Source organism: Coregonus lavaretus (genome assembly GCF_964263955.1).
Source record: "Coregonus lavaretus genome assembly, chromosome: 7".
In the NCBI taxonomy this organism is placed as follows: domain Eukaryota; kingdom Metazoa; phylum Chordata; class Actinopteri; order Salmoniformes; family Salmonidae; genus Coregonus; species Coregonus lavaretus.
The window spans coordinates 47536876-47556303 of record NC_139994.1 but is presented as its reverse complement, the minus strand read 5'-3'; the positions used below and the strand labels follow the sequence as shown (position 1 = coordinate 47556303).

Here is a 19428-nt window from a genome sequence, read left to right as displayed (position 1 = left end):
ACGCTGTAACTAAGTTGACTTAATTAAGAATCTGGGGCAAGTCAAGTGTAGTTACAGTGTAATGGTGTGTGATTTCATCTGGTTAAGGAAAATACTATCTATAGTCCTACTACGATATAAAGGCAACCTAATGTAAACTGTTACCTCATTTGTTATCTAATACCTATGTTCTTATAGTCTGAGCCATTTGATTTATTTTGGTATTTTTAGGGAGAAAGAGCAACTTTGTATGCCCAGCTGGATTGTTGAGGTGATGTTTTGCAAACAAGTGCAAAGAATCAGCATGCTTGAAGGAGATGAAGGGGGACATTTTAATGGTGCAAAATAGTTAAAATATGCAAGAAAATACTGTAAAACTCATTATAATCCTGCAGTGTTATTATAAATATTTTCAACAATGTTCATTATAAATGGGTGATTATTTAACTAGAGTTTAGTATACTGAGCAATGCATGAATAGTGACCTTTTATAACACACAATGCTTGAGAAAAGTCTAATTCAATCACAATGCCAGATTGAGTTTTACTGTGTTTTTGCACAGCTTTAAACTACTCTCCACCAAGAAAATGTCGCCTTAAATGTATTATGACAATGAATAACCAAATGTCATATAAATATGTATACTCCTTGCATCGCTTATATGTCTTGAGGCACTGTACCGTCTGCATGGCAGTACCAAATAAATGAATATTTTAAAATAAACGTTGTTTTATTCTCTCTTTAAACATAATTAGGCTATTTTTAAGCGTACAGCACAAATATGGAAATAAAGCAGTGCTATATGCCTTTTTTTGATATTTTTCTATATTTTCTTATGTAATACTGTAGGTCTAGATCACTTTGTGCCTACTGACATTTCCATCTGAGCTGTCAATGGTGTATCAGCCAAATATTGAGAAGTCAACTGCCTTCAGCTGTTCTTTGATTTCTACCTCGAGTCACAGCACTTTATATAGGGCTTGTCATGTCAATGTGTCTTCTGGAAATGTGACCTTCATAGTACTACCTTCATAGGCTAGGCCAGCCTTTTTCAAACCTCCTCTCAGGGAACCCCAGAGACATTTCACCGTTTTGTTGTAACCCTCCTTGAACTATCACACTTGACTTAAGTAGTCAAGGGCATGATGATTAGTTGACACATTAAATCAGGGGTGCTAGATCTGGAGTAATTCAAATACATGGAATAGCTGGGGGTCTTAGAGGAGAGGATTGAGAAAGGATGAAAAAAGCATATCCCTGTCAGTTTCCTGGATTCATAAAGACATCTTCCCATCGTCCTGCAATTATCCTAAAATACACTGATGTGTCAATATAATTCTTAGTTGTAAGGACATTGAGGTTATCTGAGGTCTGTGTTGTTTATCATTGTAATCAGTGTGAGGGGTGTAGAGGGATATAGACTAGAGCCCGAGACTAGAGGCGCACAAGAGGCAACAGGTGCGCTCCACAAGCTGTAGTTTAAAATCTCCTTCAGTAAGGGGTGTGATTGACGTCTCCATCCTCCTCTCACAAGCCTCCCTGCCCCGGGATAGGTCAACTCTCCAACCACCACCCCACCCATCGCACCTTTTTAGGGTCAGACCCTGACAGCCGCCCGCCCGTGTTCTCATACTTATTGGGGTGCGGTCACGTGTTCTACTTTTGACCAGGAAAGTAGCACGGGCGAAGCATAGTTTCTGGTAGTGGGAGCTGCACCTCTGCCGCAGTCTGTACTCTGCCGCCGCATCTCTTGTTTCTGCTGACCAGCACACCTGACAGACAGCGAGTCCTCAAGCCCAAGGAGGGTTTCATCTGGTATCTACAAGGCTCAGAGTGCGCAAAAACCTCGTTTCTTTTCTATATAATCAGAGGGGGTACTAGAAACCCTAGACGGCATGATGATGGCTGTCGAAACCCAAGCGCAATACAACACCTCGTATATGATGAGCGAGGAGCATCAGTATATGACTCCGGAGGATGAGTGGGACAGGGACCTACTGCTGGACCCCGCCTGGGAGAAACAGCAGAGAAAGGTACGTTCGGTGCCGGGCGGTGAGTAAGTCAAGTCAAAGTGGCACGGTGACCGTTGAGTGTTGGCTAGAGCGGGCGGTTGTACACTACGGAAATGTGTGCGTCTGGCTTGAGTCCAGCCAACCCGTTGTGTATGTTTTATGAGTGCCCACAAGGCAGAATCAAATGGTTGACGGTTACTAAAATCCCAGTAAAACTTATTAAAGTTTGGGGGTGGTGGGGGGGGGTGGTGGTATAAGGAGTTGGCGTACGCACCTGCTCCCTTTCAGTTCTGGAAGCTATGAGCAGAGCAGTTAGATATTTCAAACGCGCAACGTTCTCAGTGTTATCTTTCACTTACACCCGACAGGCACACGAAGACAGTCTCAATATATATATATATATATATACCCCCACACATTTAAACTAAGCAATTAAACAAATAGGGACTTGCGTGCTTTTATGCACGACTTTTCCAAGAAGTCACCATGTGCTATAGGCAGGCCCAAATCGAACCATTTACAGAATCTCTAACCTATGCTTAGGCAACCAGTCAACAGTTAGGTCTAATAAGGTAGGCCTATATGTGTAGAGAGATATGTTCATATATTAAAGGTTGAATGCTTTTTAAACTCTCTCTCGCTCTCTCAAAACTACTCCAAGTTGTCTATGAGTTTGTATTTTATTTTGGGAGTGGCGCTTATTTGAGGTGGCAAACTATAGTGTCTGGAAGTGTCATGTAGCCGGAATAAGAGCGTCTGCTAAATTAATAAAATGTAAAATAGGCCTAGAAAGTCGCGAGGGGACTTGGGCCCGTTGTCTTGGCGATCAGCTGGCCTTGCTGTGTTCGCGGACATGGATGACAGGTGCATTTAATGAGCTGGAGCTGTCAAGCTTAAAAGTCAATGGGCTGATGTGACAGTTATGACGTAAGCATCGCGGCGCTTCGCCTGCCTGTGCTCTATGGCCTGGCCTAACTTGGAATGGGACAACCATACCTCAATAGTGAATTCATTGAGCATAAAGACTAAACTGCTAATAAATGCACGTTCGCCATGCTAATAAATGCATGTTTGTCAGCTCAGCTCTCATAGGCATTCATTTCTGATTTGTGCCTCATGGCCTATATATATTTTATTACCATTGATTTACCAGAATAAATGTTCTGCTTCTGACAAGACTTTGTAGAATGTTCATGTACACCTTTAAAAGAGTGGTCTGAAGTTGGAGGATTGTAGTCCTTGCATACAGGTCTGAATCTCAGTCTGAAAATATCTATGGCCTATTTATATTTATACATAACTAGCCTACTTGGGTTGATTGGCATCTTGGGAGAAGGTAGAGACTGTACATAATATACATACAAACATGAATTAGGAAACACATAGAAAATAGAATCTATTCTAGTCCTTATATATTATATTTCTATGGAACTCCCCTGTCTCTCTATGATGTGAAAGTTTCCTTCACACAGTGACTGTACTGGAGCTCACAGGGCCTTAAGGGTGAGAGACGTCAACAGATGGCCAGTCAGGCAGCGGCCAGAGAGGGTGAGTGAGAGAACGGAGAAGGGGAGAAGGGGAAAGACTGCTCGTATAGAAGTACACCGACAGGGTTAGTTTCAGATCTACGAATAAACCTGTCCTAAAAATACTCCTGAACTCTTTCTGTTCCCTCCCTCCCTCCCTCCCTCCCTCCCTGCTTCTCCTTCTCTCTCTTTTTCCCTCATTCTCTCTCTTTCTCCCTCCTTCTCTCTCTCTCTCTCTCTCTCTCTCTCTCTCTCTCTCTCTCTCTCTCTCGCGCGCTTCTATACTTTCCCCCCTTCTTCCCAACAGTATAGTAGGCCAATACCTCCTGGCCAGTTCCCTCTCCAACAATCTCTCTCACACCTTCTCAATGTCTCAACAAGTTGTTGAGGTGGTGCAATATCACAATCTTATATATATATTTTTGTTGCTGTTTAGCATAAGGTGATATGAGCTTGTGAGACACACACACACAAGGAAAAAATAAAAAATAGTGATTTTTTTGAGGGGAATACAAAAATATGACCTTTAATCCACACACACCAGAAGGGCTGTGTGAGTTCACCCCGACCCCCCCCCCCACACACATACTAAAGAACAGCTTAAGAAGCTGATATCATCTCATAAATATAGAAAGCTGCATCATTTTGTGGTGAAATGGATCTGAGAGAGGACATAACCACCTGTTCTAACCGCATGTTCCACATTTCTTTGGAAAAAGCTCCGGCTGCATTCAGGCTCAGTAATAAAGTTTGTCAACACACTGTGACTCTGTTGAATATGATACAGCATTTGAAATAGACACAGCACTCCTTTCACTTTATTGAGAGGGTTGTATTTTGATATTTCACTTGGTCCTAAGAGTTGATGTAGTGCGACCAACCAAGGTTTGGACTGCAAGACTGTGTTAGCCCGCTGAGCTAAAGCCTAGGCATTAGCCTATCTCGGGAGCTAACGCAGGTCTTCTGGTCTCAAGGCAAGGTTTCTCATTTCTCGAGCATGGTTCACCGAGCCACCTTCTTTACAGAAGTTAAAATGTTACAGTGGTGTTATATACTGTATCTGAGCATTGACCACCTAAGGAGTTCAGAATGAAAGGATGATGAATGAGAGGAAGGTATGAACGATTCTTATTCACACCAGCCGTCCTGTCTCTGGCTATAACTCAGTCATAACAATCCTTTTCTGCAAATAGAGAGCTAGGGAGCTATTTCCTGTGATACGATACAGTACTTTTATTTATCTACTTCCATGGAAAATCATTTTGTCAGGTCAGCTTTCATGGAACTAAAGATAATGTCAACTGCAGTAAGCCTATAAAGGGATTGTGTATTTCAGTTAGCTCTGTGTGTACCAGATGTAACAGAAAAAATGATATTATAACGTTATTTGGCATCTACACTAAAGCCCTAAGGCAAAACAGAAAATAGATGAAGTTTAAAGAGCAACACTTCAGCTTTAAGTAGAAAAACATATTAGTCTAATGAACACTTTAAGAAGTTACACCCTAAGGTAAGGGGGAAAAAAATGTTAATTTACAGCACAGAGTGTTAAATTGGCGAAGGAGGGCCCCATCACCGCAGTGAGGACAGGATGTGGACTATTCACACTCAACAGACGTCAACTTAATATGATCAGGGATGACCATTCCCCTGTGGATAGTAGGCCTGCACCTGATGTCCTGAGCGCTCTGGAGCAGGTTTTCATCAAGGATCTCTCTGTACTTTGCTCCGTTCATCTTTCCCTCGATCCTGACTAGTTTTCCAGTCCCTGCTGCTGAAAAACATCCCCACAGCATCATGCTGCCACCCCATGCTTCACCGTAGGGATGGTGCCAGGTTTCCTCCAGACGTGACGCTTGGCATTCAGGCCAAAGAGTTCAATCTTGGTTTCATCAGACCAGAGCATCTTGTTTCCCATGGTCTGAGAGTCCTTTAGGTGCCTTTTGGCAAACTCCAAGCAGGCTGTCATGTGCCTTTTACTGAGGAGTGGCTTCCCTGATTGGGGGAGTGCTGCAGAGATGGTTGTCCTTCTGGACAGAGGAACTCTGGAGTGTCAAAGTGACCATCGGGTTCTTGGTCACCTCCCTGACCAAGGCACTTCGCCCCCGAATGTTCAGTTTGGCTGGGCAGCCAGCTCTAGGAAGAGTCTTGGTGGTTCCTAACTTCTTCCATTTAAGAATGATGGAGGCCACTGTGTTCTTGGGGACCTTCAATGCTGCAGACATTTTTTGGTACCCTTCCCCAGATCTGTGCCTCGACACAGTACTGTCTCGGAGCTCTACGGACAATTCCCTCGATCTCATGGCTTGGTTTTTGCTCTGACATGCACTGTCAACTGTGGGATCTTATATAGACAGGTGTGTGGCTTTCCAAATCATATTGAATTTACCACAGGTGTACTCCAATCAAGTTGTAGAAACATCTCAAGGATGATCAATGGAAACAGGATGCACCTTAGCTCAATTTTGAGTCTCATAGCAAATTGTCTGAATACTTATGTAAATAAGGTATTTCTGTTTTCTATTTTTAATACCTTTGCTAAAATTTCTAAAAACCTGTTTTCGCTTTGTCATTATGGGGTATTGTGTGTAGATTGATGAGGATTTTTATTTATTTAATCCACTTGAGAATACGGCTGAAACGTAACACTGTGGAAAAAGTGAAGGGGTCTGAATACTTTCCGAATGCACTGGTTATACAGTGGCTTGCGAAAGTATTCAACCCCTTGCCATTTTTCCTATTTTGTTGCCTTACAACCTGGAATTCAAATGGATTTTTGGGGGGTTTGTATCATTTGATTTACACAACATGCCTACCACTTTGAAGATGCAAAATATTTTTTTGGGGTGAAACAAACAAGAAATAAGACAAAAAATAAGAAAACTTGAGCGTGCATAACTATTCACCCCCCCAAAGTCAATACTTTGTAGAGCCACCTTTTGCAGCAATTACAGCTGCAAGTCTCTTGGGGTATGTCTTTATAAGCTTGGCACATCTAGCCACTGGGATTTTTGCCCATTATTCAAGGCAAAACTGCTCCAGCTCCTTCAAGTTGGATGGGTTCCGCTGGTATACAGCAATCTTTAAGTCATACCACAGATTCTCAATTGGATTGAGGTCTGGGCTTTGACTAGGCCATTCCAAGACATTTAAATGTTTCCCCTTAAACCACTCAAGTGTTGCTTTAGCAGTATGCTTAGGGTCATTGTTCTGCTGGAAGGTGAACCTCCGTCCCAGTCTCAAATCTCTGGAAGACTGAAACAGGTTTCCCTCAAGAATTTCTCTGTATTTAGCGCCATCCATCATTCCTTCAATTCTGACCAGTTTCCCAGTCCCTGCCAATGAAAAACATCCCCACAGCATTATGTTGCCACCACCATGCTTCACTGTGGGGATGGTGTTCTCGGGGTGATGAGAGGTGTTGGGTTTGCGCCAGACATAGCGTTTTCCTTGATGGCCAAAAAGCTCAATTTTAGTCTCATCTGACCAGAGTACCTTCTTCCATATGTTTGGGGAGTCTCCCACATGCCTTTTGGCAAACACCAAACGTGTTTGCTTATTTTTTTCTTTAAGCAATGGCTTTTTTCTGGTCACTCTTCGCTAAAGCCCAGCTCTGTGGAGTGTACGGCTTAAAGTGGTCCTATGGACAGATACTCCAATCTCTGCTGTGGAGCTTTGCAGCTCCTTCAGGGTTATCTTTGGTCTCTTTGTTGCCTCTCTGATTAATGCCCTCCTTGCCTGGTCCGTGAGTTTTGGTGGGCGGCCCTCTCTTGGCAGGTTTGTTGTGGTGCCATATTCTTTCAATTTTTTAATAATGGATTTAATGGTGCTCCCTGGGATGTTCACCCTGATCTGTACTTCTCCACAACTTTGTCCCTGACCTGTTTGGAGAGCTCCTTGGTCTTCATGGTGCCGCTTGCTTGGTGGTGCCCCTTGCTTAGTGGTGTTGCAGACTCTGGGGCCTTTCAGAACAGGTGTATATATACTGAGATCATGTGACACTTAGATTGTACACAGGTAGACTTTATTTAACTAATTATGTGACTTCTGAAGGTAATTGGTTGCACCAGATCTTATTTAGGGTCTTCATAGCAAAGGGGGTGAATACATATGCACGCACCACTTTTCCGTTATTTATTTTGTATAAGTTATTTTTTTCCTTTCTATTTTGTGTATGTCCATTACATGAAATCCAAATAAAAATCAATTTAAATTACAGGGTGTAATGCAACAATATAGGAAAAACGCCTAGGGGGATGAATACTTTTGCAAGGCACTAGGTTAGCATTGCGCTAGGATGAGCTACTGCTATGCCAGAAAATTATTCAGCTATCTAGCCAGTTAGTTAGCAGCTGAAAATCTGGAGTATGTGATGTGATTCACACTGCAGTGATCTTATTCCCATAGGAAGAGGATCACTCTCTCATGTTGCTTCCCAAATGGCACCTTATTCCCTATATAGTGCACTACTTTTGACCAGAGCCCTATGGGCCTGTAGTGCTGCACTAGTGCACTATGTAGGGCATCGAGGGCCATTTGGTACGCAAAGCCTCAGTCAGTGTTCAAGGGCTTGGTTTGGACACTTGAGAGCTCATATTTGAGTAGTGGATATTGATCCAGCAAGACAACGATCACTGATTATTGTGGTGGATACTCTCTCTATAAGGCCTGTAAGCTGCTCAGGGACACCAAGGCAGTAGGCTTTGATGGAGTGTGTGTGTGTGTGGGGAAAAAACACTACCTCTTGAGCTCTCATGGTAAATCAATTTTCCTCTTATGTCTCTGTGTCTCTGATACACACATAGATTTAAGTGCAGTAGTAATAACTAACACTTCACAATTCATTTTCTACCCTCATCTCTAGTTCCAAAAATGCATTACTGAATTCACAGAATGAATTTCCATGGAAACGGACTAACACAGGATCTAGCAAAGATTAGGGGGAAAAAATGTTTCACTTCCTACTCTCTGTTTATGTGATATAGTTATTTAGAATGATTAATCCCTATCACACTTTGATAAAAAAAATCATCCAATGGAAGTGTTGCTACAAATCAGATTGAGAGTTTTGATTAAATACAGTAGTACAGTAATTTACTTGTAAATCTCATCCAGAGGATTTTGAAACTGATGAGGATGTGTTGTTTTCACCCAGCCTGGTCTCATAGACTAGACGTAACATAGTAAACATAAATCTGGGACACTGAAATTAGTATGATAAAAATAATATGCCATTTAGCAGACGCTTTTATCCAAAGCGACTTACAGTCATGCGTGCATACATTTTTTTTGTGTATGGGTGGTCCCGGGGATCGAACCCACTACCTTGGCGTTACAAGCACCATGCTCTACCAGCTGAGCTACAGAGAACCACAATATGTTACATTGATATGTTACATTTGGTATGTTTACATAACACAGAAGGTTACTTAAGGAAAAAACGAAAGTAGGGTAGTTGGTCGGTGTGGATGGGTGGGTTGCGAGTTCGAATCTTATCACGGACAACTTTAGCATTTTAGCTAATTAGGCAACTTTTCAACTACTTACTACTTTTTAGCTACTTTGCAACTACTTAGAATGTTAGCTAACCCTTCTCCTAACCCTAACCTTAAGCCTTTTAGTGAATCCTTCCCCTATCCCTAACCCATTGACCTAACTCCTAAACTTAACCCTAACCCCTAACCCCTAGCCTAGCTAACATTAGCCAGCTAGCTAACTTTAGCCACCTAGCTAGAATTCGTAACATATCATACGTTTTGCAAATTCGTAACATATTGTACATTTTGCAAATTCGTAACATATTGTACATTTTGCAAATTCGTAAGGTATTGTACATTTTGCAAATTCGTAACATATAATAGGAATTGTAATTCGTAACATATCATAAAATGGGTGATGGACATCCTCAAATTAATACATACCATACCAAACTTAACATATCATACTAAATGGAGTGTCTCAGATATACTATACAGAATAATACGAAATGCTCTGAGACCAGGTTGTTTCACCTCACGGTCCCATCAATATCTGGTGACAAGCACAGTGACAAGCTTAGCCTATGCAATGTGTTTTATGAGATATTCATGGTCTGGTCTGGATTATAATATTAATCTGGATTATAATATTAATTCCCTTTGAACAATCTGCTCTCCAAAAACGGTTGTTTATTCTGTCATTAGGTCTAACCAGTCAAACTCACCGATGTTTGATGAATGTCTCATCGATCTCAGAGGTCTGGCCCACATAGCTTTTTATAAAATGTTTTATGAGATTGGAGAGCACATTGGGAGGGATCTTAGACCATTCCCCCATACAGAATATTTCCAGATCCTTGATATCCTTAATCTGCATTTATGGACTGACCTCTTAAATTCAAACCACAGGTTTTCAATAGGGTTCATGTCCGGAGACTGAGATGGCCATTGCAAAAAAGACTGAATAGAATAAATAATACAAATACTAAGCTATATTGTATGCTCAAATAAAATAAAATAATTATTTTATACAAATACAATTCCTCAGAGAAAGATTTTGTTTAACAAGTAATCATATTTTTTCTAAGAAAAATAGGGGTCAAAACGAAATACCTCACCTTGCGAGGATAACGGCACTGAGCCTTTTTCAAAAAAATTGGACCTGACTGTATTTCCTTAGGCCTATTTTTATTAGTCTACTTGACTATACTCTCTATTTTCACAATAATACTATAGCCTTTCTCAATAATTTGTTCTTATTATTCTATATTTTCTTCTTTCTTACAATAATTCAAAATTTTGAAACAGAAAGTTCATCCCGCAAGTAAATGCAGAACTGAACTGGCCAAGAGAACCGTGTGTGTGTAGGGAAAAGGCTAGGTGAGAGAGAGAGAGAGAGAGAGAGAGAGAGAGAGAGAGAGAGAGAGAGAGCTTGTAGTGAGATCAGATGGCAGTTGCTATTCCAGAAGCTGTGTCCATGTAGGGAGGCTTCTATAAACTGCCTTAGTGGAATTAGGAGCCCTGGGAGGCCACAGGAAGGGCTGAGGAGTGTGTGTGTTCTGTGATACCTCCTCCAAGTGTGTGTGTTGTTGGAGGGTGCTAAGACATGAGGTTACACAGGTATTCCATGGTCTGGTAATGGGAAAGGGACACTGAGGTGCCACAATCCACAGGGAGAAAGAAGAGATGATGGGGGGTTGGATGGAGGGAGGGAGGGATGGATGGAAGAGTTCTGTCATGGTTTACTCTGTATTTGAGGTGAATATGGACTAATTAAGTCTTACAATTGTCTTGTTACTCATTCATTTTGGATGATAAGATATTAATAGTCTTACTACTGATCCTTAGTATGACTCCATGGTATCGGATGCCACCGTTGGCACTGAAGATGGAAACCTGTCATAGCAGCAGTGTGTGTGTGTGTGTGTGTGTGTGTGTGTGTGTGTGTGTGTATGTATGTGAGAGTATATAAAATGATATCAGAATCCTGTTTTATGAGGCAGAAGTCAGAACAGAACAGAACTGATATCACAGAGGTGTTATAAATGGCACATCTCTTAAATTGCGTTGGTAATATTCACCCTGAAATTATAAATGCCACATCTCTTACATTGGGTTTGGTAATATTCACATTTACATGTAATAACAATGGCATTATAGATCTGTTGTAAACTTTAAGAGAGGTGGTACTGACTGTTGACAGCAATATGTTCTTTCAGGTGAAACCAAGAGCTCTGATTGGAAATTGACAGCATAGCATTGGTCTGTCTGGCAGTTACAGCAGGTGTGATTGGGTGTTGTCACAGTAACCGGTGCCTGGGTAGTTCCAGTGATTGACTGTAGTTTATGAGAGGTTCATGTGATTAGTCATGAGTCATGACTCAGGATATTGGTGCTCATGACATCAGGAGGGAAAAGAGTAATAGAAGGTCATCTAGGAAGTCTGATGGACGATGATGATCTAAGATCAGTCTTGTGTTTACTTCCTAATGGTCAAGGTTAGCATTGACCCTGGATGAACTGATCCTGGACCTGTCCTAGCAGTTTGACCCCTATTGACAGAGAGAGACGCCTGTTGAAATTAGACCCCCCCCCTCCTACTCATATCAGACAGACAGTCAGCTGTAAATCCTACTCCCCTCTTTAACCAATTTATCCCTCTGCAATCATCAATCACAGTGCCCAGGGCACATTAAAACACTCACACACAAATGCACACGCATGGCGGATGCACACACACACACACACACACACACACACACACACACACACACACACACACACACACACACACACACACACACACACACACACACACACACACACACACACACACACACTGTGAAGCAAGCTGAAGGCTGTACCATGCTCTGCTCTACGTTCCCATAACATATGCTTCTGGGACCACTAGAAGGCCCAGTGTGTTTGACATTTAACCTTAGAGTAACTCAGTCAAGCTGCAGGCAGGAGAATAGAACAGATAAACACTGGAATTGAATGGAACGGAACAGAATGATATATCATGAAATTATGTTTTGTAGAACGGAATGGAACAATGGAATGGAATGTATTGAATCTGTTGCCCTTTAATAAAACCATTGATGCAAACAGATGGAATTACATTATGATTAATATCTCAGATGTGTAACTGTTGGTATGACTCTGCAGGTGCAGGTCCAAGTGTTGTGTTAGTCATAGTCATATGAATTGTCACTTTGATTGAACACTGTGAGTGTGTTTAACAGCAGTCAGTACTAAAGCTTGGAACGGTCAACCTCATAAATAAGCAACACACAAACACAATATTATAGAGAACTCATTGTAAACCCGTGGCATTTGGTCTAGTTCAGATTTCCTGTCTAATAATTGTTTTCAGAACAGAGTTAAAGAAAAAGTGCAGCATTGTTCATCCTGATGTACAAGTCAAGTTGAGTGTGTAGAAATAGGCCTCTATCTCTATTCCTGCATGGCTGTTGCTGTCAACAAGAATATGTTCTCAGTCAACCTCTCTGGTTAAATAAATGCAAATTAAGGATGGGCATTCTCTCAGATGTGGGTCAATGAGAGGGGCTTCACTCCATGCTGTAACTGCTGAAATAAGAGTTAAATACATAACAATTAGCAATGGGCATTCTCTTAGATGTGAGAGCGTGAGGGGGGCTTCAATTTGCTCCATGCTGTCATCAGGTGTGCCACCTGTTGCTTGGCGCTGGCTGCCCTCGTGCCCACGGGGTGGCTGGTAGCTGGGACAGAGCTGGGCTGGCAGAGGAGGTATGCCCGCTAGCCGCTAATGTTAGGCCTGGTGTTTAGAATTCTGGCCCTCAGAGGCTCTGGATGTGTCCCAAATGGCACCCCATTCCCTTTATAGTGCACTACTTTTGACCCTTATGGGCCCCGGTCAAAAGTAATGCACTAAGGAGGGAATAGGGTGCCATTTGGGATGCGGCCTCTGTGCTCTAACAACCCTTTAAGTGGCTCCTGGTCTCCTCTTAGTGTCACTCTTTTGGATGAGGGGATGAGGGAGAGGAGAGGTGGTTAACATAGTGGTTAGAGAGAGAGAAAGATTATTCTGTCTTTCTTTGGTTTAGTCTTAGTCATTGTACTTGGTAGCACTTTAACATGGTTTGTTTGGGTGCAGCTTGTGTGGTAAACGTTTTATTAGTTGTATATACAGGATACGGAAGGTATACATCGTCCAACAAAATGCTTACTTGCAGGTGGCTCAGTTCTACTCTTATGTCATCGTCCCAAAGCGTCCCGGTGGCGGCGGCAACCAAGTTCAGGCCTTAGGTCTCCGTTAGGGGGATATTTAAAACCCCCATAAGGGGAAGACGGGGCTGGAGGGATGTGGTGAGGGTGGTGGGGTGTCACTCCACATGCTGTCACACCTGTTGTATGGCCTAGCCTCCCCTCCGATCCCCTACCTAACACTGTCTAATGAAACTCAAGGGGAAAAGAGTTGACCATTGTTGACATTCCACATAAATACATTACAAGTAACCACTGACAACTGACAACCACTGACAACTCTTTCTGTCAGCTGTAAGAAATTAAATAAAATAAAGTTATCCACCCTTACATACAGCACAAAGTCTTTTCTCAGTAGGTAAACTTATGAATGTATGAATGACATGCACATAGCCAAGTATAGCATTTGATTATGATTGATGATGATAATGAGGGGTTTTAAGGTCTTATAAAATACACTACATTACCAAGAGTATGTGGACACCTGCTCGTCGAACAAAATCATGTGCACTTAGGCCTGGCTCGCATTCGGCATTCCAATTCATCCCAAAGGTGTTCGATGGGGTTGAGGTCAGGGCTCTGTGCAGGCCAGTCAAGTTCTTCCACACCGATATCGACAAACCATTTCTGTATGGACCTTGCTTTGTGCACAGGGGTATTGTCATGGTGAAACAGGAAAGGCCCTTCCCCAAACTGTTGCCACAAAGTTGGAAGCACAGAATCGTCTAGAATGTCATTGTATGCTGTAGAGTTATGATTTCCCTTCACTGGAACTAAGGGGCCTAGCCCGAACCATTATTCCTCCTCCACCAACCTTTACAGTTGGCACTATGCATTGGGGCAGGTAGCGTTCTCCTGGCATCCGCCAAACCCAGATTTGTCAGTCGGACTGCCAGATGGTGAAGCGCGATTCATCACTCCAGAGAACACGTTTCCAATGGCGGCGAGCTTTACACCACTCCAGCCGACACTTGGCGTTGTGCATGGTGATCTTAGGCTTGTGTGCGGCTGCTTGGTCATGGAAACCCATTTCATGAAGCTCCCAACGAACAGTTATTGTGCTGACGTTGCTTCCAGAGGCAGTTTGGAACTCGGTAGTGAGTGTTGCAACTGAGGACAGACGATTTGTACGCGCTTCAGCACTCGGCGGTCCCGTTCTGTGAGCTTGTGTGGCCTACCACTTCGCGGCTGAGCCGTTGTTGCTCCTAGACGTTTCCACTTAACAATAACAGCACTAACAGTTGACCGGGGCAGCTCTAGCAAAGCAGAAATTTGATGAACTGACTTGTTGGAAAGGTGACATCCTATGACGGTGCCACGTTGAAAGTCACTGAGCTCTTCAGTAAGGGCATTCTACTGCCAATGTTTGGCTATGGAGATTGCATGGCTGTGTGCTCGATTTTATACACCTGTCAACAACGGGTGTGGCTGAAATAGCCGAATCCACTCATTTGAAGGGCTGTCTACATACTTGTATAGATAGTGTATATATTATTTAAATGCGAATATAAGCCTAAAACATACGTGTGGTCAAATAAGGTTAATGGTCCCATCTTTGTCATCTATGGGGTCAAATATCCTTTTAATTTGTTCTGACAAATCATGCTTAATATTGATAAGTGTAGTTGTTAGTGATAGGTATAGCTGTTAGTGATAGGTGTAGTTGTTAGTGATAGGTGTAGTTGTTAGTGATAGGTGTAGTTGTTAGGGATAGGTGTAGTTGTTAGTGATAGGTGTAGTTGTTAGTGATAGGTGTAGTTGTTAGTGATGAGTGTAGTTGTTAGTGATAGGTGTAGGTGTTAGTGATAGGTGTAGTTGTTAGTGATAGGTGTAGTTGTTAGTGATTGGTGTAGTTGTTAGTGATGAGTGAAATTGTTAGTGACAGGTGTAGTTGTTAGTGATAGGTGTAGTTGTTAGGGATAGGTGTAGTTGTTAGTGATAGGTGTAGGTGTTAGTGATATGTGTAGATGTTAGTGATAGTTGTAGTTGTTAGTGATAGGTGTAGTTGTTAGTGATAGGTGTAGGTGTTAGTGATAGGTGTAGGTGTTAGTGATAGGTGTAGTTGTTAGTGATATGTGTAGTTGTTAGTGATAGGTGTAGTTGTTAGTGATAGTTGTAGTTGTTAGTGATAGGTGTAGTTGTTAGTGATAGGTGTAGGTGTTAGTGATAGGTGTAGGTGTTAGTGATAGGTGTAGTTGTTAGTGATATGTGTAGTTGTTAGTGACAGGTGTAGTTGTTAGTGATAGGTGTAGTTGTTAGGGATAGGTGTAGTTGTTAGTGATAGGTGTAGGTGTTAGTGATATGTGTAGTTGTTAGTGATAGGTGTAGTTGTTAGTGATAGTTGTAGTTGATAGGTGTAGGTGTTAGTGATAGGTGTAGTTGTTAGTGATAGGTGTAGTTGTTAGTGATAGGTGTAGTTGTTAGTGATAGGTGTAGTTGTTAGTGATAGGTGTAGGTGTTAGTGATAGGTGTAGTTGTTAGTGATAGGTGTAGGTGTAGGTGTTAGTGATAGGTGTAGGTGTTAGTGATAGGTGTAGGTGTTAGTGATAGGTGTAGTTGTTAGTGATGAGTGTAGTTGTTAGTGATGAGTGAAGTTGTTAGTGATGAGTGAAGTTGTTAGTGATAGGTGTAGTTGTTAGTGATAGGTGTAGTTGTTAGTGATAGGTGTAGTTGTTAGGGTTAGGTGTAGTTGTTAGCGATAGGTGTAGTTGTTAGGGAAAGATGTAGTTGGCATGGACCTGGTGTGAAGCTAAGGTATGGCTTTCATGATGGATGCAGTTGTCATGACAGTCTGTCTGTTGGTCGGTTTGGTTGTTAGGTTATTTAGATATTGTTACACTTTGGTTGTTTGGTTGTTTGGTTGTTTCCAGTTGGTTGTTTGGTTGTTTACACTTTGTTAGACTTTGGTCGTTTACAGGTTGAGCTGCAGTACATTATTTAGGATGTACTAGGGGTCTGTTGGGGCGTATAGCATTGTGAATGTGAATGTGTGTAAGAGTGCGTGGTCGCGTGTGTACGAATGTACATGTGTGTGTGTGTGAACGTTCTCTCCCACTTGTGCGTTTGGGAGAGCAGCTATGTATGGCTTGGCCAAGTGTGGCTTTTCTCCAGACTGATGGGACTATTTATAATGATAAAGACTGCTGTTTCTGTTTTTATACACGACATCATACCTCATCAGGATGGTACTGCGTGTGTCCGAGCGTGTGTGTGTCAGGCAAGTGAGTGTGTGTATGTGTGTGTGCAGACACCTGTCTGTCCAGGTCTGTCTCTCCCTGGCCTATCCCACTTGTTCTATAGTCATGTGTTGGACTGGACAGAGGCTGTGTTTATATATAAGGTCAGTATGTTAAGGGCTTGTAAGTAAGCATTTCACTGTAAGGTCTACACCTGTTGTATTCGGCGCATGTGACAAATACAATTTGATTTGATTTGATTTATGCTCACACTGGGCTCTCACACCGGGTGGACACACACACACACAGTGCAGCCAGCCCTGCAGACGTATTTTACACTGCTGTTGAGCGCTGATACAGGAATACTCTTGTCCTGTTATATTAATAAAAGGATATCAACGGCAGATAGGGGATGCGTCCCTAATGGCAACCTATTCCCTTATTAGCGCACTAGGGCCCATAGGGCTCTGGTCAAAAGTAGTGGGACACAACCATGGAGTCTAGGATGTGATGTTCGCATTAGCAATCAGGTGGATCAGGGTTAGTTTGTTTTGGACATACAGCTAGCTATGTCTTAAAGGGATAGTTCATAATTCTTTGTCAACAGAAGCTCATTTTTGATTGTGGGGATTCTACCCAATATGTTCACACAGAGGTGTGTCAGTCTTAAAGGGATAGTTCACCACCAAAATGTAAGTTAGCCAGACATGTCATGTTGAGCTGAGTCCATGTCCACTTTTGATATGTGAAGAAGTCTGAGAAACTGGTTTGAACTGTCCCTTTAAGACTGTCATTGCTGATCCTATGTCTGTGCTTATAGGCAACTTCTACCTGGAGCTTCTACCCTCTTCTCTATTCTTTCTTTGTTAAAGGTCCAATGCAGCCATTTGAATCTCAATATCAAATCATTTCTGGATAACAATTAAATACCTTACTGTGATTGTTTTCAATTCAAATGGTCAAAAAGAAACTAAAATAGCTTTTTAGCAAAGAGCAATATCTAAACAAGAATTTTGCCAGGACTGTCTGGGAGTGGTCTGAGTGGGGAGGGGAAAACTGAAAACTAGCTGTTATTGGCAGAGAGGTTTGGAACTCTTTCTTATTGGTCTATTAACTAATTTACCGCCTGGTGATGTCACCAAGCAGGCAAAACCCCATCCCACCGAAACAGGCTGAAATTTTAGCCAGTCTTTTCAAACAGATCTTACACTAAAAGGGCATTATCATCATTTTCAGTCCTGAATCCCCTTTCTTTAGTCTCACAAGTCACACAATTGTTCCTGATATAAACAACTGAAAATAAAGACTGAAAATGTAGGCTATCCTTTCTTAGAGGTAGCAAATAGACCAGTCATTTGTCAGTCTCTGTGTACCTCGTGGTCCTCTGTAGCTCAGCTGGTAGAGCATGGCGCTTGTAACGCCAAGGTAGTGGGTTCGATCCCCGGGACCACCCATACACAAAAAATTAATAATGTATGCACGCATGACTGTAAGTCGCTTTGGATAAAAGCGTCTGCTAAATGGCATATTATTATTATTATTATTATTATTACCTCGGCCTGACTATAATGGCACCTTGTAGACATGTCTAGGTAGTAGTGTTGTCTGTGTGTAGAGCGATTCCACAGTGTTGGAGGAGAAAAACTCATTCCTTCCCGTTCTACTCTTTCTCTTGTAAAAGTTATTTCTGACTTCTAACCCCTTCTGTCTTAGACACACACACACTGCAGAGGGCATAGCCACGGTGACAGTGTTGTAGAGGGCATGGCCACGTGACTGTTGAAGTAACACTCATGCTAGGCTAATTGTCAGGTCAGACGTTGACATGGCAGATTGCAGGCTGTGATGAATTAGTTCTCCACATTAAGACACTATGTAGAGTCACACAGAGTCATGCTAATACAGGGAAACCCCTAAAACTCTTTGTAGTTTGATTTAGTAGGGGTTTCCCACTCCTATGGGCCTGGTCAAAAGTAGTGCGCTACATAGGGAGTAGGGTGCCATTTCGGACACATCCAGAGTCAAGTCAGAGGAAATCCGCTTAGACTCATAGTTGGATTGAGTAGGGATTTTTGTGAACCTTAAAAGCATTCTGAAATTAATTCCAAATTAATAATTTACAGTAATTCCATTTCAGACATGAAACACGTTTCTGTTACACAGAGATCCACGAGTACAACGCAGCCTTAGCAGCCATTTTCTACACATCAGTGACATCATGGATGAACACAACACACGTCACAGGGTGTGTGTACTTGTGCCTTGCAAAAACAAAGTGAACCCTGTCATGCTGGTGTTGCTTGAATTGAACTCATTGTCCACAGTAGTACATTCTTGTCACATGACTTAGCTTCAGCGCTCATTGCTGCCCCTCTGAGGATGTTAGATGTAACTGCAGGATGTTAGTGGTTACTGCAGGGATGGTTACATGGTAACAGTGGTTGCATCACATTCTTGTCGGACAGGTGGTGTCTGGGATGGGAGGAGGATGTGTGTCTATGTGTTTGTGTCCTCCCAGCTGTGCTGAGGGTCATCAGGCCCTCCCACTGTCCCCTCTCCCTGAGTTATGAGAGGCATCCAGCAGGATGACTGTGTGTATGTGTGTGTTTGTGTCCAGACCAGACCAACACGGCACAGAGGGGCAGCTCAACAGGTGGAGAAGAGGGGAGACAGAAGAGAAGGGGGGAGATCGAGAAGAAGGGAGGACAGAAGAAGAGAAGGGGGAGAAGGGGGGAGATAGAGGAGAAGAGCAGTGACTTCATAGTCATACTAGCACTCTCTAGTTGACCACAGGCATCCCCTGCAAAGACATGTAATCTATGAGATAATGGGTTATTATGGAGAATGGTGTAACTATGGTCTCTTGAGCCCAATGGCCTTTTGAGTCCAATGAATAGGGTTTTGTACTTGATGATTCTAAATAGGACTTATTTGTGTTTTGAGTTGGATATTTGTATAATTTTTTTGCTCCTTAGATATAGTATTTGAAAGACAGGATATCCCGATGTC

General features: G+C 42.3%; 1 protein-coding gene across 1 annotated transcript in view; it reads left to right on the top strand.

Annotated features, from left to right (window-relative positions):
• Window positions 1–1875: 1875 nt before the first annotated feature.
• The window catches only part of LOC311132687 (alpha-actinin-3-like), a gene marked incomplete at both ends in the record, with an annotated part of 30941 nt that continues 13388 nt past the window's right edge, over window positions 1876–19428 (top strand). The window contains 1 exon segment of the mRNA XM_084165955.1: window positions 1876–2013. Coding sequence (XP_084022081.1) covers window positions 1876–2013 — 138 coding nt within the window.